Source organism: Myxocyprinus asiaticus, chromosome 28 (genome assembly GCF_019703515.2).
Source record: "Myxocyprinus asiaticus isolate MX2 ecotype Aquarium Trade chromosome 28, UBuf_Myxa_2, whole genome shotgun sequence".
In the NCBI taxonomy this organism is placed as follows: Eukaryota; Metazoa; Chordata; class Actinopteri; order Cypriniformes; family Catostomidae; genus Myxocyprinus; species Myxocyprinus asiaticus.
This window is the reverse complement of record NC_059371.1, coordinates 36,605,009-36,631,227: the sequence shown is the minus strand read 5'-3', so window position 1 is coordinate 36,631,227 and position 26,219 is coordinate 36,605,009. Positions and strand designations below refer to the sequence as shown.

Genomic DNA, 26,219 nt, shown 5'->3' with positions numbered 1-26,219 from the left:
GGTATCTGTTGGAGAATTTTATTCTGTTCTTTTGCCTCCAACAATGCAGCAATGCATCCATCAAACCAACATGCAGATCTCATTAATAATTCCCCTCTCTAACGTTGTTGAGCCAATGGTTATTACAAAACTTACAGTGTAGTGAATCATCATATGAAACTTTATGGCCGCAGGAGGAATTCTGTTTTACCTCCCTGTGTACTGTAAAAGCAGATATTCTAACAATAATCAGTGAATCCCTGCAGGAAAGAAAAATCACAAATGAGATCTTTCTAATATCGCAATTGTTACTCCTACAAGATTAAAAAGAGAGCAAAAAGGACTTCTCAGATGTTTCTCCTGAGAAAAAAAGGCCCCAGTAATCTGTGTCTCATCTAGAGTTTCAGAAGAGATCTCAACGATGTCTCACACTTGCCAAGATGCCAAGGTTTACAAAAATATCATGATATCGCTCTGTCTGCCCTCTGTGGTCTATACCATGCAGCCGGTTTCAGTGGCTAACCAGGTAAGCTTCAGTTTAGTTTGCATCAACCCTGGGTTTTAGGTGAGGTGGGTCAGCTTTTACCAGTGTTCATCGCCATAGTAACTTAAGCTACACAGCTAATCTGCTCCGTGGCAGGTTTTGTTCTGGGTAACAGATCGCTAACAGATACTGAACCAATCAGCTGTGAGTAAAGTGACATCTTTGATGCAATTAAGTCACTCCCTCCTATCTTTTAAGTGCACTTTATAGAAAAAAGTATCAGAAACAGGCCTGGCTCCACTGGGGGGCCTGGATGGGCCTGGCCCACCCAATCATAAACTTGGCCGACCTTGAGAACTACACCAATACCCACCCCTCCAACTGTTCGGCCCACCTGGCGGGTCCTATGGCCCACCTTACATCTTAGAGCTGGAGCCAGGCCTGCTCAGAAACCCACAATATCGACTCTTTATGATAAATTATTTATTTGATAGTGTAAATATAGCCTAGATATACGGCAGTCTTTCATTTTATTTGATAATACAATAATTGTTTTTCATTTCGCAATACATATAAAATATCTATAAAGATATAAACATAAAAATAATATTAGACTTTCTATAAAAGAGCTAGTAAGATGGATTAATAAAATGCCTGTCAATGATGATCGATTTTTAAATATTAAAAGTTTAATCACTGTAGCCTACAAGAAGGCTTTAAAAAGGGATGAATGCCTCCCAAATGCCTTTGTTTCGTGGACTAGAGATGAACATACAGTATTTCATGTGAAACTCATTATAAGCAGAAAGAAAAAAAAAGTCTTAAAAAAAAGAAATATGTCTTCGTATTGCATACTAATTATTACATACAGTATTTTAATTATTCAATAGCCTAAATTCATTTGTAATAGTATTAAATTATATTAAGCTTTCAATTTAAATTAATTTAAAAGCTTTAATATTTTAAATAAAGGATTTTAAGCTTTTAAAATGAATAATCCTGTGTGTTCTTGTTGTGGACATACAGTATATGAATTCACTTACGCATTGATATAACAGCTGTTTTATATTTTTTTATCACATTCAGAATTTGTTTCCAGCACTGCTCTTGAGCTCTCGCAGCAGCCGCTGTGTTTCTTCTTGCTGTGTAAATGTCTTTAATTTCTATATAATTGTACAGTGATCCCTTGTGCTGTGAAAATCATCATGTTTTAATCCTTTATGATTTAATGACGATCTCTTGTGCAGTGTAAATTCATTTTCATTATTCGTATTTGTATGGCCTTCAGTGAATCTCAATCTTGCTCTTTCTCTCCATGTTTCACGTGATTATCTGTTCGCTGCAATCGTCACTTATGTGCCTTCAAGTCTCATGTGCGGAAATATCATAATTATAAGTTCCGAGCACATGAATGACCCCGCAAAGTCGTATTAACGACTGGGAAACGTCTCGGTTCCCTGAAATGAAGGGAACAGGACATTGCATATGGGGAACAGAGTCCCATCATGCCGCACTACATGAAATAACCCTCCCAGAGAAGGATACCGAAGCATAATGCTTGAAAGAACATGATGCCACAGTCCTGTGGGACGACAACTGGCATGAGTATGCCACAGTGAATAACTCTCATGGTGAGCCAGGAGGGGAGCACTTATAATGGATTTATAGTCATATAGTATGAATTAACCCCTTCACGAACCCAGTCAGGAAGGAAGTTTTATTTACAATGAAAGTGCTTGTGACTTTATGGGAAATTACAATGGCCTGAATGCAGGTGGTTGTGTAAAATGACAGGGGAGCCCGTACTTAAAAGGAGCACAAGTTTATGTTTGGCCAAAGAAACTGCAAGTGCTCTAGACAGAGAGAGAGACGTTACATCTAGGTTGTAAAACCTTGCAAATGTGTTTTGAGGAGACCAACATGCTGCAAAACATACACTATATTGCCAAAAGTATTCGCTCATCTGCCTTTAGACGCATATGAACTTAAGTGACATCCCATTCTTAATCCATAGGGTTTAATATGACGTCGGCCCACCCTTTGCAGCTCTAACAGCTTCAACTCTTCTGGGAAGGCTTTCCACAAGGTTTAGGAGTGTGTTTATGGGAATTTTTGTCCATTCTTCCAGAAGCGCATTTGTGAGGTCAGACACTGATGTTGGACGAGAAGGCCTGGCTCGCAGTCTTCGCTCTAATTCATCCCAAAGGTGATCTATCGGGTTGAGGTCAGGACTCTGTGCAGGCCAGTCAAGTTCTTCCACACCAAACTCGCTCATCCATGTCTTTATGGACCTTGCTTTGTTCACTGGTACGCAGTCATGTTGGAACAGGAAGGGGCCATCCCCAAACTGTTCCCACAAAGTTGGGAGCATGGAATTGTCCAAAATCTCTTGGTATGCTGAAGCATTCAGAGTTCCTTTCACTGGAACTAAGGGGCCAAGCCCAGCTCCTGAAAAACAACCCCACACCATAATCCCCCTCCACCAAACTTCACAGTTGGCGCAATGCAGTCAGACAAGTACCGTTCTCCTGGCAACCGCCAAACCCAGACTCGTCCATCAGATTGCCAGATGGAGAAGCGTGGTTCGTCACTCCAGAGAACGCGTCTCCACTGCTCTAGAGTCCAGTGGTGGCGTGCTTTACACCACTGCATCCGACGCTTTGCATTGCACTTGGTGATGTATGGCTTGGATGCAGCTGCTCGGCCATGGAAACCCATTCCATGAAGCTCTCTACACACTGTTCTTGAGCTAATCTGAAGGCCACATGAACTTTGGAGGTCTGTAGCGATTGACTCTGCAGAAAGTTGGCGACCTCTGCGCACTATGCGCCTCAGCATCCGCTGACCCCGCTCTGTCATTTTACGTGGCCTACCACTTCGTGGCTGAGTTGCTGTCATTCCCAATCGCTTCCACTTTGTTATAATACCACTGAGAGTTGACTGTGGAATATTTAGTAGCGAGGAAATTTCACGACTGGACTTGTTGCACAGGTGGCATCCTATCACAGTACCACGCTGTAATTCACTGAGCTCCTGAGAGCGGCCCATTCTTTCACAAATGTTTGTAGAAGCAGTCTGCATGCCTAGGTGCTTCATTTTATACACCTGTGGCCATTGAAGTGATTGGAACACCTGAATTCAATTATTTGGATGGGTGAGTGAATACTTTTGGCAATATAGTGTATGTCTTGTAAGGACACACCTTTCGTCCAGGCCAATGAAGAAGCCATGCCTCTAGTTGAGTGTGCTTTAACACCAATTGGGCAATTCACACCCTGTGACTTGTAAGCCAGAGTTATCGCATCAACGATCCAGTGAGAAAGTCTTTGCTTGGAGATGGGCATTCCTTTTGTGCGTCCTCCATATCACATAAAGAGCAGATCAGACAGTCTGAACTGGCCGGTGCGCTCAACGTATGTGTGTAGCACTCGCACAGGGCATAACAAATGCAATGACTGTTCTTCATATGAATTAAGAGGGAAAAAAGCTTGAGCTCTGAAAGGCGTGGATAAAACCTTAGGCACATAGATTTTTCGGGGTTTGACGATGGCTTTTGAAAGACCCGGACTAAACTCCAGACATGAATTGTTGACTGACAGTGTTTGCAAATCACCGACCTGTTTTACTGAGGCCAGAGCCAGCAGTATCGGGGTCTTAAGAGAAAGCACACGCAATTCAACAGAGGTCAGAGGCTCGAAGTGGGGTCCCGTGAGCTCTTTTAGGAACAAAGTTAGGTCCCAAGTTGGAACTGTAGCCTCACTCCCCTAAGGAACTTTGTGATTAAATAATGTTTGCCTATAGAGGTGCAAATTATTCAAAAGTTATCTCGTGGCAGCTAGCAGCAAAGGGTTGGCAACTAATTTTCATGATCGATGGTGGAATTAAATTACCCTTAATCTGTAATTAAAGTGAAAAGGGGCATCTAATGGCCGTGATTTATCACATTAGAAATGTTCAAGACACAATCAGGGTACCAATCTGTAATTGTATAATTGAGAAGAGTTGTTTCTAAGCTGCCCTGAAATCTCTTAAAGACATCATGAAATGGCTTGACGTATTTTGACGCTTTTCCTATTTTGAAAAGTTTGGGTGGGGCATATCGCTTGTGCCTATTTTAAATAGCCAATTGGCTTTAGTTACGTCACAGCCATGGGCCATGATTTGCTACTTGCTTGCAGGTGGTATTTAGGGTAGGGACATTCTCATTCTAGGGAGTTGATTGGACATTTGATTGGACAAAAACCTGAGTAGCACAGGAAGAGTTATACATTTTTTTGTTTCGTTTTACATTTTAAACATGTTTATCTGCTGAAATTTAATTTTGTCAACCATATGTAGTTCAATAGCATATAGATGGCCTCAAAGCTAAAAGACATGGATTAAAAATTATTTTTGATATAAGGAGGGTTCCTCACTGAACCTAAAGGACCACTGAAGAAGCTTTATTTGTAAGAGTGTGGCGCAAATTTAAAAAACAATTTTTTTTTTGGTGCTCAGCAATTCTTTTCAGTGGTGGGAAGAGTACTGAACATCTTTACTAGAGAATCCTGTAAGTATTGCTACTGAAGAAATAATTTACTCAAGTACTAGTACTGAGAAATAATATGACTCAATTAAGAGTAAATAAGTAGTTTGCTGAAATATTACTCAAGTAATTACTTATTTTGTACTTGGTTATACTTAAAAAAGTGGAAAATTTGAAAATTGTACTTACTGCAACGAGAGTAGTAATAAGTCATTACTTACTTTTAGGTAATTCAAATGATACCATGCCAGTTCCTGAACCTTGCCAGGTGTGGGATATCTAGCTCCGAGCAGGCACTGAAGAGTTGCAATGATGTCAAATGATGTCAAGCCACAGGCTTATTTCACCAAGGTATTCTAGCAAGTGCTACTGGGATGTTTTCTGCCTGCTGTCATCAGACCGTTGAACGGTGGATCTTATTACACCAGTCTTCCACAGTCACGATTAATGGCACAGTCTGTACACTGAGTTTTACAGTTGTGTATTGAGCATTATACAACATTGCTGGTGTTATGCACTGCCAATCTATCTATCTATCTATTTATGTATCTGTTTGTCTGTCTGTCTGTCTGTCTGTCTGTTTGCCTTTTTTTCAGACGCTGGCAGAATGTATAGCTTGCCTTGAAACACAATAACACCAAGACTCTTGAAATAAATAAATTAAGCTTCACCATTTAACTGAAATTAAAAAAATAGTTACAATACAACTGCCATTAAACTTCTTTAGTGTCTAAGCAAAACCTATAAAAATAACTGGCAGTATCCTGCAGCAAGAAATCTTGTTTATGAGAAAACCAAAGCGTGCCAGTAAAAGTAATGACTCTGACAATCAGTAACATTACCCAGTCGGTCCCATTCATCACTAAGCAGCAGAATTGTGAGGCGGGCGGTTTCATCAGTTATACACACTTATAATACATTATGATACTTTCCTATTTATAGTTATATATTTAATGGGTATAATCAACTCCAATTTCATATGTCACAGGTGTCATGAAATTTGTAAAATGAAAACTGTCATGAAGTCTATATTGTTATAAAAATTATGTCAAAATGCACAAAAAATGAAGAAAATATTAAAACAAATACGCTTCATTCTTTGTGCAATTTTTTATTTGATTTTGATTTTAAGATTGAAATATGAACCCGATCATGTTCTTGACAAGTTTTGTGAGATTCACCGCAGTGATATGTGTTGTCTGACTCAAAGCCAGACATAATACCAGAAAAACCCTTTCTGATAGTTCCGTAAAGACTGGTTCATGTCGTTACTTCCATTTCAGCTCAAATGGACGATGCTCAATTCTAGGGCAGACTGTTTCCATGGTGATATTCAAATCTTTTGACATCAGTTTTGCTTCAACTTTGCTTTGATGTTACATCATTAAAAACCCATAGTAACTTCCATTACCTTGGAGATCTTACTGTGCGCCAGTTATTGTTTCATTGTAAAATGATTTAACAGGAGGTTAATGCTTAACCAAGTTGAGTTCTCATCCCTGTGGAACTAATGCGTGCATGTCTTCATTTTACACCTGCTAACGTGCCATTTCTGAATCTTGAACACTCACTCTCCCATCCTTTTAAAGGGATAGTCCACCCAAAAATAGAAATTCTGTTATTACTGGTATTTACTCCTCCTCAGTCCTTCCAAATTTGTATGCTTTACTTTCTTTCATGAAAGGAGACATTTTTCCATACAATGAAAGTGAATGATGACTGAGGCTAACATCTCTTATTGTGTTTCATAAAAGGAAAGAAAAAAACATTATACAGATCTGAGACTCCATGTGGGGGAATACTTTAAAAGTAGCATATTATTCCAATCAAAGACTTTTAAAGGGACATTGTCGAAACAGGTAGCAATAACTCTCTTTAAAGTTTAATATAAAACAACCATTTGTATAAGCATTAAATTGATTCATTTCTCAATTTCTGTTTGAAATTACATTGAAAGTGAGTTTACTCAATGTAATTTGACAAATACAGCATTTCAAAATGGAAAAATAAATGAAAATGTTAAACATAATTATCCTTTTGGTAAATATAGAGGTGAAAAACATCAACCACAGGCAGCTTCAGGCTGCGACAAGCTTCATGAAGGCGATTGTGCGTTTAGATTAGACACAGTCAATTAAATGTACTTCAAATGCAATTAATGAAAACACAGAATCCTGCTGGCAGACCTACAATATGAAAAATACATTATGCATGACTGTAAAACAAAACACAACAATAACAATGAAAGTTTGTTATTCATTAGGGTGCTGGCAAATTCTGTTTGAATATTTTCAGTGATGTTTACAGCCAAAGAGAGCTTGAACAGAATGGGAGATTTAAAAGCCATTTCACTTGTGTATTATTAAAAAATAAAACAAACAACAAGACAGCATACTTAGGAGTAAAAATAAAGGTGAAATATATCAAATAAATGCAAGGTTCAAAGTTTACCCTTAATTAGCAGTGTATTATCTTTAGAAACTCCGGAGGAGGTTCTTGCAAAGATAACATGCTTTGAGATGAGTTTATTATTTTTCTGTACACTATTTATTATATCTTCTTTGCATTCGCTAGTTTCTAAAGTATTTAGTATTGAAGCTTACATTTTAGAGACTGCCCCCCCCCCCCACTACTGACTGCAGGGCATCAGTACATAATGAGCCTTCTTTTGATTTTAGCACTGCGTGAAGATCCAGATTTGAGAATCCAATTAGTTGAGGGCTGTGCTTTTTATCTCATGATGGAAATGTGTACAGAAGCTCAACATTTAATGTTTTCCCTCTCCAATCTAATCAATAGATCCCGACAGTCTTCTTCGAGATGTGCATTACTTTTCACAACAGTAACTTATAAGCCTTTAAAGATAGACCTATACCGTAAGCTCCAAAGTTGTTCATCGACGGTATATGCTTCAGTTGAAGCCATTAGTTTGTTATGTTAACTCAATTTTTTTTTTCATTGTGTTTAATAGCTAAATCTCTGGTGAAGAACTAAACTACCTATGATGTTGTAGGGAAACGATCCACCAATCAGAGAATTGTGGCCAACAAAACGCACCAAAAGAGCTCTGCAGCGACCATCCACAATCGAGTCCGTCTCCCTACACTCTCAAACTACTCATTTTTATATATCTGAATATTTTAATAAACTAGTATTTAAAAGTTGTTTCTAAACTCATAATCAACAACTTTAAATCAATAATTTTGCATTTTCCATCATTTTTATTTGATTGCGTCATCCACAATGCTTCATGGGAATGTAGTTTTTGTAGCTTTTTGTAGGTATAATCTTGTACCTTTGTCTTTTTATCTGATTTTTAAATGAATTTTAGCTTTAATTTTAGAATTAAACTTTATAAGGGTGTGATTCAAATAAGAACAGTTTGGTTTAATTCATGGCTTAGAACTCTTTTAGGATTTTATGAAATCCCTATGGGAAACATTAATGGACAAAAATACTTCCGGAACCACGGCGGGTGAAAAAGTGGGTGAGCACTGATGCGCTCTGTTACAGGAGTTGAAGTATGGTATATATGCAGAGATCCAAATTTCACAACCAATGCCCAAAATGGTCATTTTTGACACACGGTTACTATGTAGAAGTGTGTGGTCTGTTAAAAAATGATTGAGTCTCTCTGTTAATTCATTAAACTGTGATGCTGAGTAAACAGGCAGCTCAGAACATAATTCAGACATACAGTAAGAGAAAACAAGCAATGGTTTACCTTTAGCACTGTCAGTGACAGACCCGATGAAGTGCTTTGATGAGCTTGAATTTCTTCCTGTGTTTGCCTTCAACTCCAACTTATTTACTGTATATTATTTACAAATAAACAATTACAAAACTCAAAACTTGATAAATTAATATTTGTCTTTGTGATGTTAAAAAGCACTTTAGAGGGGTGAAGTGATAGTGAATAGGTTCTACAGCTTTGTGAAGTGATCGTCATTGGTGAATCCTTGATTATAGATGCCATCTTTTTCTCCAAAGCTCGAAAGTGCTGTCCCATTCTCTTTGGGCATTACTTGTCTGCCCTCTTCCTCTTCACCAGAACCAACACCCTTATCTTTAGCTCTGTGGTGAGTCACAAACAGGTCACATCAAAATAGAGAGAAGGAAACATTAGGGACTGCTTGTTGGTATTTGTGATGAGGAGGACAGCCGGACAGCCGGTTCCCGCCTCCTCCTTGCCCGTCCTTATACTGTTACAGTATTTAAGCTACAATCCTCACTCCAGACACATTTCAAAGTATCCCTAACCCTAACCCTAATTTTCAAAAGAATGTTACCGACCGATTGAAATCTGAGATAAAACCAACCAGGGGCATAAATTAAGTAATTGTACCTCATTATACTTAAGTGTAATTTCAGATTGATCACACTGTGAATTCGGCGACAGTAGGTTGAAAGTTCTGCTGCTGAAATCGGTCTGAGTTTACAGAAGTTTGAATCAATGCCTCCAGTGACTGAACTGGAAGTGTTGTTGAATGCAAACAATTCAAATCACATACCTATATTTTTGGCTAGATACAAAAGTAAACTTTTGACACAGTTCCCATAGTTCACCCAAAAATGAAAATTCTCTCATCATTTACTCACCTGTTGCCAATGCAGATGTGTATGACTTTATGAACACAAATGAAGAGTTTTAAAAGAATATCTCAGCTCTGAGCTTGTATATATCTCGACCTTTGACCAGCCCCGACCGGAAGAAAAAAACAAAAGCAGAAGAATGTTGAAGTGAAAGTGAAAGTGGGGAATTATAGAAAAAAAAGGACGTAAATATTGATCTGTTTCCCAACCACACCTATAGATCGTTTCAAGAATGTAAACAAAAACAAAGGAATTAGAACGGTCCAGACGTATTTCCGGATCCTTTCAACAAAGTTTCTTTTTCAAGGGAAGTCAGTCCACTTGGCGGCTGTTTCTGAAATGTTCTTGGGCAGTTTTTATGTAAACAAGCGGTATGAAACTTCAGCTCCTTTCTACTTGAATGGGGAAAGACCGAAATCTTCAAAACAGTTGGTCAAGATTATGAAAAAAAAAAAAAACATATTTCAAATAAGCAGTAAAATCTGACAACACTGTGCAGCTTCATTCGAGCTGACCGGCCTCCCTTGGCCTCGGCACTTGAAGGGAATAGCGGCCCAGCATCCTGGCCTGTCGGGCACGGCACGTTCTCCAACTCGTGCCAGGGTTCTGGGTTCTGCAACGGACCCTCCCCGCTCCATTCCTGTAAAGACGTCAGCAGGTAGAGGACGGTCTCCCTAGGAGAGGCACACTCAGTGTTTAAGGGTAGCGGTGATGAGGCTCTTCATTGAGCCCCATCATGCGAGGAGGGGCGACAATGGTCCACGGGAAGGATGTGTCGTTCCTTCACAATTGGTATAATAAATCGTGCTTCTTTACCTCAGATTATACTAAAAACGCAATTATACTGTCTTGTATAGCTAATGCGCATGCGTGTTCTCGAGTTGATCGACAGGTGATTTCTGTATCTAAAAGGTGACTGGCTATTTTACCTGCAAGATGGGTTGACCGTTGGCCGTTGGCCGTTCCAATTTTTCCAATTAATGGCCTGTCTCTGCTAAATAGTCTCTGTTTTGACAAGCAGGAAATGTTCATGGGACAATGACGTCACTTTACGTCACCAATGAACAGTCCTTGAAATGGTCTATAATGTCACTTCAGAAGACATGGATTTAATCAGTTAAGTCTTATGGATTACTTTTATGCTGCCTTTATGTGATTTTTGAAGATTCAAAGTTCTGGCCCCCATTCACTTTCATTGTATGGCCCTACAGAGCTGAGATATTTTTCTAAAAATCTTAATTCGTGTTCTGCAGAAGAAGGAAAGTCACACACATCTAGGATGACATGAGGATGAGTAAATGATGAGAGAAATTTCATTTTTGGGTGAACTATCCCTTCAGTTAAAAAGTATAATTTTTCAGTACTTTTTGCATACAAATGCACACATCTTACCTTCTCCATTTGGTGACCGAGGACATGAGTAAAGATAAAATACCCACAGCCACAACCCCCATCACCACTCCAAACACGATGAGCCAGGGGGGAGTGGAGTATGTAATCGGGGCCGCGAGCGTTGGTGGGATTCCCACAAACTCCAGAGTCATGTCCGACAACAGGAACGCATTGTTTATACGATGCTTACTCAGCCTGGAATAAGAAAAATGCGTTAGGATCTAGCACACTAAAGATGCTAGTATTATAAACAGATTTTAGTTCCCACAACTTTTGACCAGTGAATTCCCATTTCATTCCTTTCCATGAAATTCCATTCACGACTTTTCCAGCCTTATGTTGGATAATGATATTTTAAAAACTATATATAGAGACTTCACTCACAAATAGCAATTTCTTGCCAATAAAATATTTTAGAATATATATATATACAGGTGCATCTCAATAAATTAGAATGTCATGGAAAAGTTCATTTATTTCAGTAATTCAACGCAAATTGTGAAACTCGTGTATTAAATAAATTCAGTGCACACAGACTGAAGTAGTTTAAGTCTTTGGTTCTTTTAATTGTGATGATTTTGGCTCACATTTAACAAAAACCCACCAATTCACTATCTCAAAAAATTAGAATACATCATAAGACCAATAAAAAAAAAAAACATTTTTAGTGAATTGTTGGCCTTCAGGAAAGTATGTTCATTTACTGTATATGTACTCAATACTTGGTAGGGGCTCCTTTTGCTTTAATTACTGCCTCAATTCGGCGTGGCATGGAGGTGATCAGTTTGTGGCACTGCTGAGGTGGTATGGAAGCCCAGGTTTCTTTGACAGTGGCCTTCAGCTCATCTGCATTTTTTGGTCTCTTGTTTCTCATTTTCCTCTTGACAATACCCCATAGATTCTCTATGGGGTTCAGGTCTGGTGAGTTTGCTGGCCAGTCAAGCACACCAACACCATGGTCATTTAACCAACTTTTGGTGCTTTTGGCAGTGTGGGCAGGTGCCAAATCCTGCTGGAAAATGAAATCAGCATCTTTAAAAAGCTGGTCAGCAGAAGGAAGCATGAAGTGCTCCAAAATTTCTTGGTAAACGGGTGCAGTGACTTTGGTTTTCAAAAAACACAAAGGACCAACACCAGCAGATGACATTGCACCCCAAATCATCACAGACTGTGGAAACTTAACACTGGACTTCAAGCAACTTGGGCTATGAGCTTCTCCACCCTTCCTCCAGACTCTAGGACCTTGGTTTCCAAATGAAATACAAAACTTGCTCTCATCTGAAAAGAGGACTTTGGAACACTGGGCTACAGTCCCGTTCTTCTTCTCCTTAGCCCAGGTAAGACGCCTCTGACGTTGTCTGTGGTTCAGGAGTGGCTTAACAAGAGGAATACGACAACTGTAGCCAAATTCCTTGACATGTCTGTGTGTGGTGGCTCTTGATGCCTTGACCCCAGCCTCAGTCCATTCCTTGTGAAGTTCACCCAAATTCTTGAATCGATTTTGCTTGACAATCATAAGGCTGCGGTTCTCTCGGTTGGTTGTGCATCTTTTTCTTCCACACTTTTTCCTTCCACTCAACTTTCTGTTAACATGCTTGGATACAGCACTCTGTGAACAGCCAGCTTCTTTGGCAATGAATGTTTGTGGCTTACCCTCCTTGTGAAGGGTGTCAATGATTGTCTTCTGGACAACTGTCAGATCAGCAGTCTTCCCCATGATTGTGTAGCCTAGTGAAACAAACTGAGAGACCATTTTGAAGGCTCAGGAAACCTTTGCAGGTGTTTTGAGTTGATTAGCTGATTGGCATGTCACCATATTCTAATTTTTTGAGATAGTGAATTGGTGGGTTTTTGTTAAATGTGAGCCAAAATCATCACAATTAAAAGAACCAAAGACTTAAACTACTTCAGTCTGTGTGCATTGAATTTATTTAATACACGAGTTTCACAATTTGAGTTGAATTACTGAAATAAATGAACTTTTCCACGACATTCTAATTTATTGAGATGCACCTGTATATATATATATATATATATATATATATATATATATATATATATATATATATATATATATATATATATATATACACACCGATCAGCCACGACATTTAAACCACCTGCCTGATATTGTGTAAGTCCCCCTCGTGCCGCCAAAACAGCACCAACCAGCATCTCAGATTCTTCTCACCACAGTTGTACAGAGTGGTTATCTGAGTTACCTGTCAGTTCGAACTAGTCTGGCCATTCTCTGTTGACCTCACTCATCAAGAACGCATTTCCATCCACAGAATTGCCGCTCACTGGATGTTTTTCGTTTTTGGCACAATTCGGTGTAAATTCTTGAGACTGTTGTACATGAAAATCCCAGGAGATCAGCAGTTACAGAAATACTCAAACCAGCCCATCTGGCACCAACAATCATACCACGCTCCAAATCACTGAGATCACATTTTTTACCCATTCTGATGGTTGATGTGAACGTTAACTGAAGCTCCTGACCCGTAGCTGCATGATTTTATGCACTGCACTGCTGCCACATGATTGGCTGATTAGATAATTGCATGGATGATTGTTGTTGCCAGACAGGCTGGTTTGAGTATTCTTTTATACTATTCTTTTTCGTTTGAGTTCTATGGATGGAAACGCCTTGTTGATGAGAGAGGTCAACAGAGAATGGCCAAACTCGTTCGAACTGACGAACTGACAAAGTCTACAGTAACTCCGATAACCGTTCTGTACAATTGTGGTGAGAAGAATCTGAGATGCGGGTTGGCGCTGTTTTGGTGGCACGAGGGGGACCTACACAATATTAGGCAGGTGGTTTTAATGTTATGGCTGATCGGTGTATGTATATATATATATATATATATATATATATATATATATATATATATATATATATATATATATATATATACAGTACTGTGCAAATGTCTTAGGCACATAAGATGTTTCACAAAAGCATTTGTCTTAAGATGGTTATTTATATCTTCAGCTTTAGTGTGTCAATAGGAAAAATACATTTTAGACTCCCAAACATTACTTTTGCAAATACAAAAGATTAGAATAGAAGAACAGGGAGCCCTGCAACAGATGTCATGGCACCCACAAAGCCCCCCACTGAACATCGTGTCTGTCTGAGATTACATACTTTTTGAAGTGGGAATTAATTAAATGGGTAAAATAGTAAAATAAGGGTTGTTGACTGGCTTTTTAACAAAATTTTGTTCCCAGTTTAGAATCAGAACAAGCGATGCCCAATTCACAAAAGAATTGCTCTTTTTAGTCAGTACTTCCCAAAGAATTTCTCAAACGGGTTGTTAAAAATGTCTTAATCGGTTAGCGATTAATTCAGAATTATTCAGTCGCCTCCTGCACGGACTGAATCTTTTGGAGTGGTGTATCACAGTAAAGGGCCATTTAAAACATGAAATACCAATACCCATACCCTTAACCCCTGATGTTTTCAAATTCTAGAAACACCTGGTTTTCCATGTATGTTTTTCCCCTGGCTTTTCTCCTCTCTCTCGTTCTCCCACTCAGTGAGAGCACTAATGAGGAGTTTTCCTGATTGGTCTGGCTGTGAGCTGATGGAGGATAAAAGCTGCTGGATTGCTTGATTTCCTGTCTCCCCTCTCCTGGCTCAGACGTGTTGTTATATTCTCTTGTGAATTTGTTGTATATCGCTTGAGATTGCATTCGTGCCTGTTAAAATCAAGTGTGCCTTGGACTGATTACATTGGTAGCATTTGTAGGGAGGTGGGTGACATTTAGTTTCATATAGTTTTTCTGTTGTTTTGGGGTAGAAAGGGAGTTCGAGTATATTTATGTTTATGTTTATTTCCATTTTCTTTTCTAGGAAAGTTAGTTGACTCCCCTTTTAGGAATTAGTGAACTTTAGTTTGTTATTTTGGCCTTTGCCCCCTCCTGAAGCCTTTTTGCCTCCTTTCTCATTTATTATGATGAAAATGTCTTATTTTGCTTTCCAAAAACTTGACTATTTTTGAGTGCTGGGATGGAAGAGGGGAACCAAAATCTTCTTGTTATGGTTTTCCCAACCTAGACTGGGATGAATCATAACAGTTAGAATACTGTCTTAGAATGTTGCTCAGAGTTTGTAACAGATGTTTACACTAACATGTCACACTGAGCAGTCCAGCGTTTAGTTAGCTTTTAGGACACAAAGTCTAAACCCATAAACCTGTAGCACAGAGCACTGACTCACCTTATTGCTCGCTCAACATCCTCTTTAGAGATCAGCTGGGTTTTATTCTCCGGTGATGTTACCACAAACACAAACGACACTCTTTGCGTCTCATTGCACACCAAAATGTTTGAAATGCTAAAAGACAAAGATAGACAGAAGAAATGCATGTATCAGGATCCCAAAAAAAAAATTGGACAAAATATATTTGAAACGTATTTTGTAAGAAGAATGGTTGAAGAGAATTGAAATGTCATTTTAAAATATTTTAGAATATTTTACCTTTACATTTCAAAATATATTGTAAAATGTAGGAATATATATATACTGTATGTGTGTGTGCCATACATAATTTTGTTTATGTTAAAAACATATGATGTTTAAATATATATATACAAATAAAAATAAATAAACATTATCCAAAATATAATCAGGAAAAATTAAGAATATTTTTAAGATTACTTAATATATGTATATTTAAATAAATATATAATGGCAATATTTTTTCCAGATCTATTTTTTGTTGCCTTTTATATATTTTATAAAAAATCAAAAGCATTTTTTATTTTTTATTTTTTAGTTGAAGTGAATTGAAATATTTTGAAATGCTTTACCCTCACATTTTAATATATATATATATATATATATATATATATATATATATATATATATATATATATATATATATATATACACACACACACACACACACACACACACACAAATAATATCTAACAAAGAATTTTGTATATTTACTTTTTTATATATATATACAATATATTTTATAATTATTTCAACATTAAAATATACAAAAATGGCCCCCCAAAAAAAATAAAAAATCATGAAATAAAATAAATATTTTCAAAATGAATTCAAACAATTAAAAAAAAAAAAAAATGACCATTCTTCCAGAAGTGCATTTGTGAGGTCAGACACTGATGTTGGACGAGAAGGCCTGGCTCGCAGTCTTCGCTCTAATTCATCACAAAGGTGCTCTATCGGGTTGAGGTCAGGACTCTGTGCAGGCCAGTCAAGTTCTTCCACACCAAACTCGCTCATCCATGTCTTTATGGACCTTGCTTTGTGCACTGGTGCGCAGTCATGTTGGAACAGGAAGGGGCCATCCCCAAACTGTTCCCACAAAGTTGGGAGCATGGAATTGTCCAAAATCTCTTGGTATGCTGAAGCATTCAGAGTTCCTTTCACTGGAACTAAGGGGCCAAGCCCAGCTCCTGAAAAACAACCCCACACCATAATCCCCCTCCACCAAACTTCACAGTTGGCACAATGCAGTCAGACAAGTACCGTTCTCCTGGCAACCGCCAAACCCAGACTCGTCCATCAGATTGCCAGATGGAGAAGCGTGATTCGTCACTCCAGAGAACGCGTCTCCACTGCTCTAGAGTCCAGTGGCGGCGTGCTTTACACCACTGCATCCGACGCTTTGCATTGCACTTGGTGATGTATGGCTTGGATGCAGCTGCTCGGCCATGGAAACCCATTCCATGAAGCTCTCTACGCACTGTTCTTGAGCTAATCTGAAGGCCACATGAACTTTGGAGGTCTGTAGCGATTGACTCCGCTCTGTCATTTTACGTGGCCTGCCACTTCGCGGCTGAGTTGCTGTCATTCCCAATCGCTTCCACTTTGTTATAATACCACTGACAGTTGACTGTGGAATATTTAGTAGCTAGGAAATTTCACGACTGGACTTGTTGCACAGGTGGCATCCTATCACAGTACCACGCTGGAATTCACTGAGCTCCTGAGAGCGGCCCATTCTTTTACAAATGTTTGTAGAAGCAGTCTGCATGCCTAGGTGCTTCACTTTATACACCTGTGGCCATGGAAGTGATTGGAACACCTGAATTCAATTATTTGGATGGGTGAGCGAATACTTTTGGCAATATAGTGTATATATATATATATATATATATATATATATATAAATTAACAATACTATACATTTATAAACTAAAGAAAACATTCTTGATATATTTCGTCCATGTTTTGTATTTTTTAAAATACACCAAAAACATATTTTTTTAATATTTTCATTTATTTTTTGCTGTATGGTTTTTAAAGGATTTTTGTTATTTTCTTATTTTGGTTGCAATACCACAGCAATGCTTACAAACAACTTTTTTTTTCTAGTGGACATCAGTGCACTGGAACATAAAACAGCCACACACACACACACACACACACACACTCACACACACACACACACACACACACACTCACACCTACATCATGTATTGAAGGATCAGTGAACATGGATTCATGTCACATACTGTAAGAAACCAATAAGAATCAAACACATGCACTCATCCACAGGCACACCATGTCATCAATGTAACATGATGACAGCACAAAAGAACCACATGCTCCATATCCAGTACGCTGACATCAATCAATACTGCAGTTCTTTCACAACCCAAAGCCTGAAGCTTCTGCTGCATACCAGCTATGAGATTTCACGATCGTTATGGGACCGATATCTAGCTGGAAGGCTTAACCATAACTGATTTCCCTTGACCCATTAATGTCTACACTGCCCTGTAGTTAAACTAATTGAATTAATCAGTCAAGCTTTATACCACCTCATGATTGGCTCACCCTCCTCATTTCTGTTCCATAGAAGAAGTCATACAGGTTTGGAAGTCATACAGGTTTGGAAAGACATGCAGAATGTAAAATACTTGCTAGATATTAAAAGGGAGGAGTCCAACAATATGTCCCGCCCAAGCTTCCTGCTTAAATAATACATTTGTCAACACAGGAAAGAAAACTTTGCTTGTCAAGCCATTTCATGGAGTCTTTAAATAAAATGTTATCTATTTTGATGCACATCTTCAGTCAATTAGAGAAATAGCATTTAGATGACAGCATCCTAGCCTGATCTATTGTCTCATTAAAAAGTAGATTCTTAAAGATTTCCATTTGAAAGTTGCTTTACGTAAATTTTCTGTGATATCAATTACAGTGATGTGAATAACTCATCATACTAATTGTATGTATATAATCATAGGCTCAACAATTATTTCACTAGATAGCAGCTTTAAATAGTGAATGTTATAAATAACTAATTCTTTATACTTTTAGAGGACAATATGAGTGGTGTTTACTTGTGCAAATCTAGTCATCACAATTCTTGGTTGTTGGTGGTGTTGCCATGGTGATGCTATGTCGTTGCTAGAGTGTTCTTCTGGGTGATAGCTAGGACATTGCTATGTGGTTGCTAGGGTGTTCTGGGTGTTTTCTAGGGCATTGGGGTAACAAGGGTGTTCTGGGTGGTTGCCAGATAGTTGCTATATTGTTGCTAGAGTGTTCTGAGTGATAGCTAGGACATTGCTATGTAGTTGCTAGGGTGTTCTGGGTGTTTTCTATGGCATTCTGGTTACAAGGGTGTTCTGCGTGGTTGCCATTGTATTGTTATGTGGTTGCTATGGTGTTCTGGGTGTTTTCTAGGGCATTATGGTTATTATAGTGTTCTGGGTGGTTGCCAGGGCGTTGCTATGTCCTTGCTAGATTGTTCGGGATGGTTACCAGGGCATTGTTATATGGTTGCTAGTGTGCTCTGGTGATAGCTAGGACATTGCTATGTGGTTGCTAGGGTGTTCTGGGTGTTTTCTAGGGCACTGTGGTTACAAGGGTGTTCTGGGTGGTTGTCAGGGCATTGTTATGTGTTTGCTAGGGTGTTCTGGTTTGTTTCTAGGGTATTACTATGTGGTTGCTAGGGTGTTCTGGGTAGTTTGGCATTACCATGTTGTTGCTACAGGGTGTTCTGTTTAGTTGCCAGGACATTTCTGTGTGGTTTCTACAGCGTGTTCTGTGTGGTTGCCAGGGCAAAGTTATGTGGTTGCTAGGGTGTTCTGGGTGGTTGCCATGTTGTTCTGGGTGGTTGCCATGGCATTGCTATGTAGTTTCAAGGGTGTTTTGGGTGGTTGGTGGGGTGTTCTGGTTGTTTTCAAGGGCGTTGCTATGTGATTGCAAAGGTGTTCTGGGTGGTTGCTAGGACATAGATCTTATTCACGCTAGCGCCATCTTTGATTTTTAATGGGAATGACAATGAGGCTGTGAGGGATAGACTTACAGTCTCTTCAATGGTCTGTACTGCAGTTTAAAGTGTTTTTGTATCGTTCCGTGGACTAAACATTGATAAAATATCTGTCCAAGAACATTCAGTATACAAAAAACTCCAGACAACATGAGCTGTGGAAAATCAGATGTGATCTAGGAGCTTTATACAGCTTTATGCTGTTCGTGCCATTGAAGAGATGGTGAGTCTGTCCCTTGTTGTCATTCCCATTAAAAATCAAAGATGGAGCTAGCGTGAATAAGGTCTATTGCTATGTAGTTCCTAGGGTGTTCTAGGTGGTTGCCAGGGCATTGCTATGTGGTTGCTCGGATGTTCTTAGTGGTTGCTAGGTTGTTGCTGATTCAAACGAGCCCGCTTTTTCTGGTCACTAGACATGGCTTGTACTTTTCTTCAATTCAAGTGAATGGAATATTTTTTTGCCAGTATTATCATCTGCCAGGTGCAAATAGTGTGTAAGTCTGATTGCTTAGAAACATAATAGCACACCTCTCCTTAACAATCCACGTGATTTGAGTTTGTCTCTAACAAATGGTGTGGTTAACTGAAGGTAAGTTTTAAAGGCTTGTTCAAATCCCTAATGCTAAGTATGATGAATCGTTATATTAATAAAACTACTATTATTATTTTTACTACTATTATTACTATAAATTATAATATATATATATATATATATATATATATATATATATATATATATATATATATATATATATATATATTATGTTCCCTTTCAAAACCCAAGGACGCTTCAAGAAAAAATGAATATAATAAAGAAACAAAATACATCACAGGGCGAGGTCACAGAAACAATATTAAACCACAGAGGCAAACAGGTCAGAGAAAAGTGGAAATATTGCCCTTGTCTGGCAGCTGATATAGATTTGCCTGTCAGCAGCATAGCTATGAAGTCTGGGTCTATGCGGCCGAATTATTTGCCCAAGGGGAGGCTTATAAAGGGCCCAGAACTGAGCCTGAACAACCCGTCAGACCAGAACAGCACATGATCTCGGTTTCTCAATGGAAGAAAATTGCTATTTTTTGCTAAGATAGGATGTTAGCCAGAGGAGAACTAACTGTCACTTGCCAGTGATGCCAAAGGCTGATAGGCAGGTGAGGAAAATATTATGGCAGACTGTGTAAAAAGCTACACTGAGGTTTAGAAAGACTTTGATATATTAAAGGAATAGTTCACCCAAATATGAAACTTCTGTCATCATTTGCTCACCCTCATGTTGTTCCAAACCTGTATGACTTGCTTTTTCGGTGGAGCACAAACTGTTATGTTTTGATGTCAAAAGCAGAGCCTGATGATTTCAAATCTCATGTTAACGCGGTTTTCTTGCGGTGTCTAATTTTTGGTAATAATTAGCGAATTGGAGTGCATGTAACTGCACTCATTAAGATGGCTTGACAAAGCAAACATACTGTTATTCCAAAGACATGACAAATATATTCTATAGACTGTCTGACTGTCTGTCTATCTATCTTTCTGTTACCTTCAGCTTCATTTTTTTATTTTTATATAGTTTAAACTTTCTGACCATGTTTTGTCTCTTTCTTTCTTTCACTAACACACACACACGACGAACAAATAGATTTGACTATCACAGTTGTCAGCTCTGACTCAGCGGCTGTGGTCAAATCACTCTGCTCACACTTTCAATCACTATCAAAGTGGGCATCACAAAAACAGCCTTAGATTGGCCATTGTGCATTGATTATTTTTTGTTTAGTGTGTCACCTGCTCGTGGGTGGGAGTGTGGCGGTCTACTCACTCATACATCTCTTGATTGTATCTCCTCATCGCAAATGCCAGAGTCGATCTGAAGAAGAACATCTCATTCGTATTCCACTCGTACTGAGAGAATAATAGTTAAATATTTAACAAATTACATAGAAGATCAATATGCTTGAAAAATAAATAGATACATAAATATAGAAGTCTGATGTATGGCAGGCAATACATGTAAAATACACACACAGACATGTATAAGTCACATTTACACATATACAGTGCATAGGTGTTGAAATGCTTTTCTGCAGGTAAGCTGCAGTTTAAAATGTGCATTTGAAAAATATACAAACAAAACAAAACTAGAAGAAAAATAAAGTTAGAATAAAATAAGGAAATTACAGAAAGAATGAAAACTCTGTGTATATAATTGTGTATATATACAGTAAATAAACAAGTTTCTTGAACTTATTGCAATTTCATGACCCAGGGGTTTCTTTTTTATTAAACAGATTTCAATATTTTTCCCTTTTGTTACATGAAGGTCACATTAAAACTGATTTTTATGTACAGATCTTTATTGTTTTAGCCTACAGACCTTGACTTTTAATATTAAACTATGAAAATCCTTTGGGGAAAAAATCACCACACCAAACAATTTAGCCCCTAATAAAGTTTTTTTTTTTGTTTTTTTAACAAAAGTGTCAGTGAAGAGCATGCTTAAGATGAAATATGAGACAAGTGAAGTTTCAAGAAAACTAAGAAAATTCAAGGTAAATATCGTGTGCAGACTATTTTAATTGGGCGTCATTTCCAATCAATCTGTAATTTTACCAAATTATGCAAAATGTGTAAAAACATTATTTAATTGTGTGCATTTATGATACATAAAATGTTAGCTATGAAGTTAGCCTTGGCAAGACAAAGGAGTCAGCCATTTTATTTTAGAAACATAAAAAATGTCATTTCCATCGGTGTTATTTCCACCACAGTATAGGATTTGAGAAGTGCTGGAAATGACACTGTGGTAAGAATTTTCAGGATTTTTGGAAAACAAACAAATATGCTGTGATGCATGTTCATCCACTGTTAGACATTGTTAGTAGGCAAATTATATAAACTGGTGAGCGTGTAGAAAATGTTTCAACAAGACTTTACGTTCTAGAAGTCCACAGTGTTAAAGTCCCAAAAGCTGAAGAAACACCAATGTAACAGATATTTCGAAATATTAAAAAAATTGACATTTTTATATGTCACAAACCAACATTGGATTTTAAAATATGTCCATATATGTACATAGAAATATTTGTATATCAGTGAAAACCATAATATATCTGCCTGCCAATGCCATATATCAGAGTTTTGAATGGGATATTGACATCAGATTCAATTGTAAGGAGATAAACAAAACCAAAACCCACAGCATTATCTCCCAGGGCCGTCTTGAGGCTGAGTCGAACTTTATATCCATCTTTGCCATCTACAAAGAGAGAGTTCATTTAAATACAGAAATATTCACTTGTTGTGTAGAACAGTGGACTTCCTGTTCTTTGTGCACTGACAAGAATTCAGCTGAGTGCGTCCTTGTTTATCATTATCTCGTTAAACATTCTTGTTTGGGAATTTCCAATTCAGCACATTTCACCCTCAAATTCATATTACCATAATTAATTTAGATTTTTCTGTAATTCTTATTTTATTAGTAATTCTATTTTTAATTATTTTTATTGCAATATTGTAATGGTGATTCTTATAAAAAATGACTGTAATGCAATTATATCTTAATAACATTAAAGCAATAAAACATATTATACCATGATGTTTCAATACCTTAGAATTGGAATAATATATATTTTTTTCTTTTTCTTTCTTTTTTCTTTTTTTATGATACTTTTTTATCATTTACAGTCATGAAGACTGTGGGGAAAATGTGCATAACTGTCATGAAGATACTGCAAAAGATCTAAATGGTCCTAAAAACAGGCTTCATTTTCTTCATGCATAATATACTAATTTATTTCTTACTATTCCGTCATTTTTATCAATTTGGTAATGCATATTACAATGGCAATTCTCATTATTAAAACTGACTGTAGTACAGTGAATTCTCAATTAGCATAAAGGCAATAAAAACACATACTATCATGATGTTTCAATACTGTAAAATGGAAAAATATGTATTTTTACACAGTACAGTAATAACAAATGGGAGAGAAATGTGATTGTCATCAAAATAATGCAAAAATATTCATTTTCGTTTTATTTACTTATATCTTTTCTTCTTTTGATTTGAAATATACTGATTTTAAAATAAGACAGATTCTTGAGATTCACCGTTACTGTCGACAAGATTCTAGATATTTCCTGTAATTCCCAAAATTTATTGAAACTACAAAAATGGCACATTACTTTTTACAAATACTCCAGCTAGTGATAAACAATTTTTTTCTTTTTTTTTTTTTTTTGCATGTATTTAGTCTTGAACTACTACAGTGTTACAACATTCAGCCTTTCAAAAGGCTCAGAGAATTTTCCAGGGTTTTCATACCACTGTAAAAACCAGCTGTGAGTCTTGAGATTAAAATGATTGTAACAATCTAAGTTGAAAGCCAATGACTATCCCACAGCAGGTGACCAGAACAGAGGAAAACAATTTGACTTTTCATACACACACTACTTATGCTCAATTTCAGAATGAACAGTGAAATAGATTGTTCCTGGGTAATCTTTAAATGTTTTACCTTTACAGAGATCCTGTGCTACCATGGGAGGCAGCAATATCAAAAGAAGAATTCCAGTTAGCATGTCTTTATCTGGATGAACAACACAATATCAGTCTTGTTATTACATTATATGCTGCTGAATTCAGCGGTCAGAGATTATAAACCGGTACAGAGGGCTGGACGCAGCAGCTTAATGTTTAAGCAGTGACTAGTCCTGCCTCACTAAAGAGAAAGGCTGAAGAAACATAATATATTCATACTGTAAATATATCCTGTTAAATTTACTGTAAAAACAACAACAAAAAAATTGTAGTTTTGGTTGCCAGGAATTTGTTACAAAAAATACGCAACAACTCACAACATTTAAAACTTCATTTTTACTGGAAAAGAATGTAAAAAAGCTTCAGCTAAAAAAACTAATTACATAACTGATTGTTACCTTACCATAAACAGTGAAAAATAATATTTTATTTAACAAGACAATACATGTAATTTTACGGTAAAATTACGTAAAAAATAAATAAATAAATAAATACGGTGAAAAAAGTTAAGTACATTTTTTAGAAGTAAAAAGAATTATTAAACTTTATAGTTAATGATAAAAATATATATATTTTGTTTAAAAAGACAATAAATGTTCTTTTGCGATAAATGTTTGTTAAATTATGGTGGAAACACTATAATTGTGCGTGCCCAAAAGTCCCTGCGTGACCCATAAGGTTTGATTATATTTTATTGAAATATTTATGTTTCTTCTTATTTTTATGTACATTGAGGTGTTTTATGCTACATTTTATGCTGTTTAGTTAATGTTTATTGAATTTTTTTAGTGTAATATGTGTTACTCTGACGGTGTTTTGTGTTTGCATGAGTTAAAAAGGACCACTCTTGAGGACATTTAAGACATCATGCGGTCGTTTGTTATGGTGGTTAACAGCACATTCAAAAGCGCAAAGCAGATTTCTGTAGTTCCAGTAGGTTGGTATACATTAACATTATGTCCTTATGATATATGGAAGTGAATTGTAAAAATATACAGGCACCAAAATGACATCCCATAATGCCTGCAACATTTTTTACACTTTTTAGTTCATTTCTGGCAACCACACCTGCCAGTTTTTATTTATTTTATTTTTTTTTACCATGAATTTAACCTGATTTTGTATTACTTTTTCAGTTATATCACTGATTTAATGTTATTGTACCAACCTACTTGAACTACTTAAATATGCTTTGTATGTTAAAATATACTGATAACCATCATAGAATGCCATTTATTGGCTTAAAGCTGAAGTGTGCAATTTGTTTAAGTAAGTGTAGTGATGGGGCGTGGCGAGTGACGTCTTTAGAGAGTGATTGTTTATCCGGCTCCCACTTCCTCATTCACAAAGAGAGCAAGAGACGTATCACAGTGGTGCCGAAACCCGGGAATTAGGAGGAGGAAAACACTGTCATGGAGTCCTCACCGCTGGCCGAAGTATTCAAGACCCTCACAGCAATCTCCAAGCCCAACATCAGTCTCTGCTTGAGCAACAGATGGAACAGGAGCTGCGGTTCCAGGTGCTCTTCCAGGCTCAAGTGGAGGATCGACAGGTGCTATGGAGCTTGGTACACCAGGAGGGATCTTCAGCCACGACCCCGGACCCACCTACAGCCGTATCGCACTTCACATTGATGAAGATGGGACCTCAAGACGACCCGGAGGCAACCCTTGAGCTCTTCGAGTGGACGGCGGGAGCATGAAACTGGCCCAGCACTCAGTGGGTGGCCCACCTCATGCCGCTGTTGTCCGGAGAAGCCCAACTCGTGGCCCAACAACTACCTGCATCCAACCTCCTGGTGTACGAAGATCTGAAGAAAGCCATCCTACAATGGGTTGGCTGAAGCCCAGAGCAACAAGGCCAACACTTCCACTCGCTAATGCTCGGCCACCCATTCGCATTCCCTCAACAGCTCCGTGACACTTGTCGAAGGTGGCTGCTGGCTGAAGATTGCGACGCCGAGGAGGTACTCGATGTGGTGGTGCTGGAACAGTTCATCACCCAGCTACTGCGAGGGAAAGCGGAGTGGGTCCAGTGCCACCGACCGGCATCGCTGGATGGGGTGGTCCAGCTGGCTGAGGACCATATGGCGGCATATTCGGGGGCCAGCGAGCACTCTCCTCCATCCCACTCTCCTTCTCCCCATCCTGTTCCGGTTCCCTGGAAACAGGGAATCATGTCCCCAAAACTGGTTTCCCGGTCCCATGGACTGTTCAACCTACCAATTTTCCCTAACCCTCTCTACTCTCCCCCACAGGCTGGTGAATCCACTGCCGCAGGTGTAGAAGTCTGAAAGAAGAAGATTATAGAAGTCTGGGCTGGTCTGCTGGAGCTGGGGGAACCTGAGCACTTCCAGAACCAATGCCCAACGATGGAGGTGGAGACATTGGTCTGGATCACCGATGCGCCACAGGCCGCCCCCGATCGAGCAGGAGCGAACC

General features: G+C 38.1%; 1 protein-coding gene across 1 annotated transcript; it reads right to left on the bottom strand.

The window, feature by feature from the left end:
• Nucleotides 1–6,850: 6,850 nt before the first annotated feature.
• On the bottom strand, nucleotides 6,851–23,934 carry LOC127418829 (collectrin-like). The gene is made up of 6 exons (XM_051659682.1): nucleotides 23,756–23,934; nucleotides 22,436–22,494; nucleotides 21,058–21,140; nucleotides 15,202–15,318; nucleotides 10,974–11,168; nucleotides 6,851–9,062 (listed from the first exon to the last, which is right to left on the bottom strand). Exons 1-6 carry the CDS (start codon nucleotides 23,817–23,819, stop codon nucleotides 8,912–8,914), a joined length of 669 nt encoding a protein of 222 aa, XP_051515642.1. The 5' UTR covers nucleotides 23,820–23,934; the 3' UTR covers nucleotides 6,851–8,911.
• Between the last annotated feature and the right edge of the window lie 2,285 nt (nucleotides 23,935–26,219).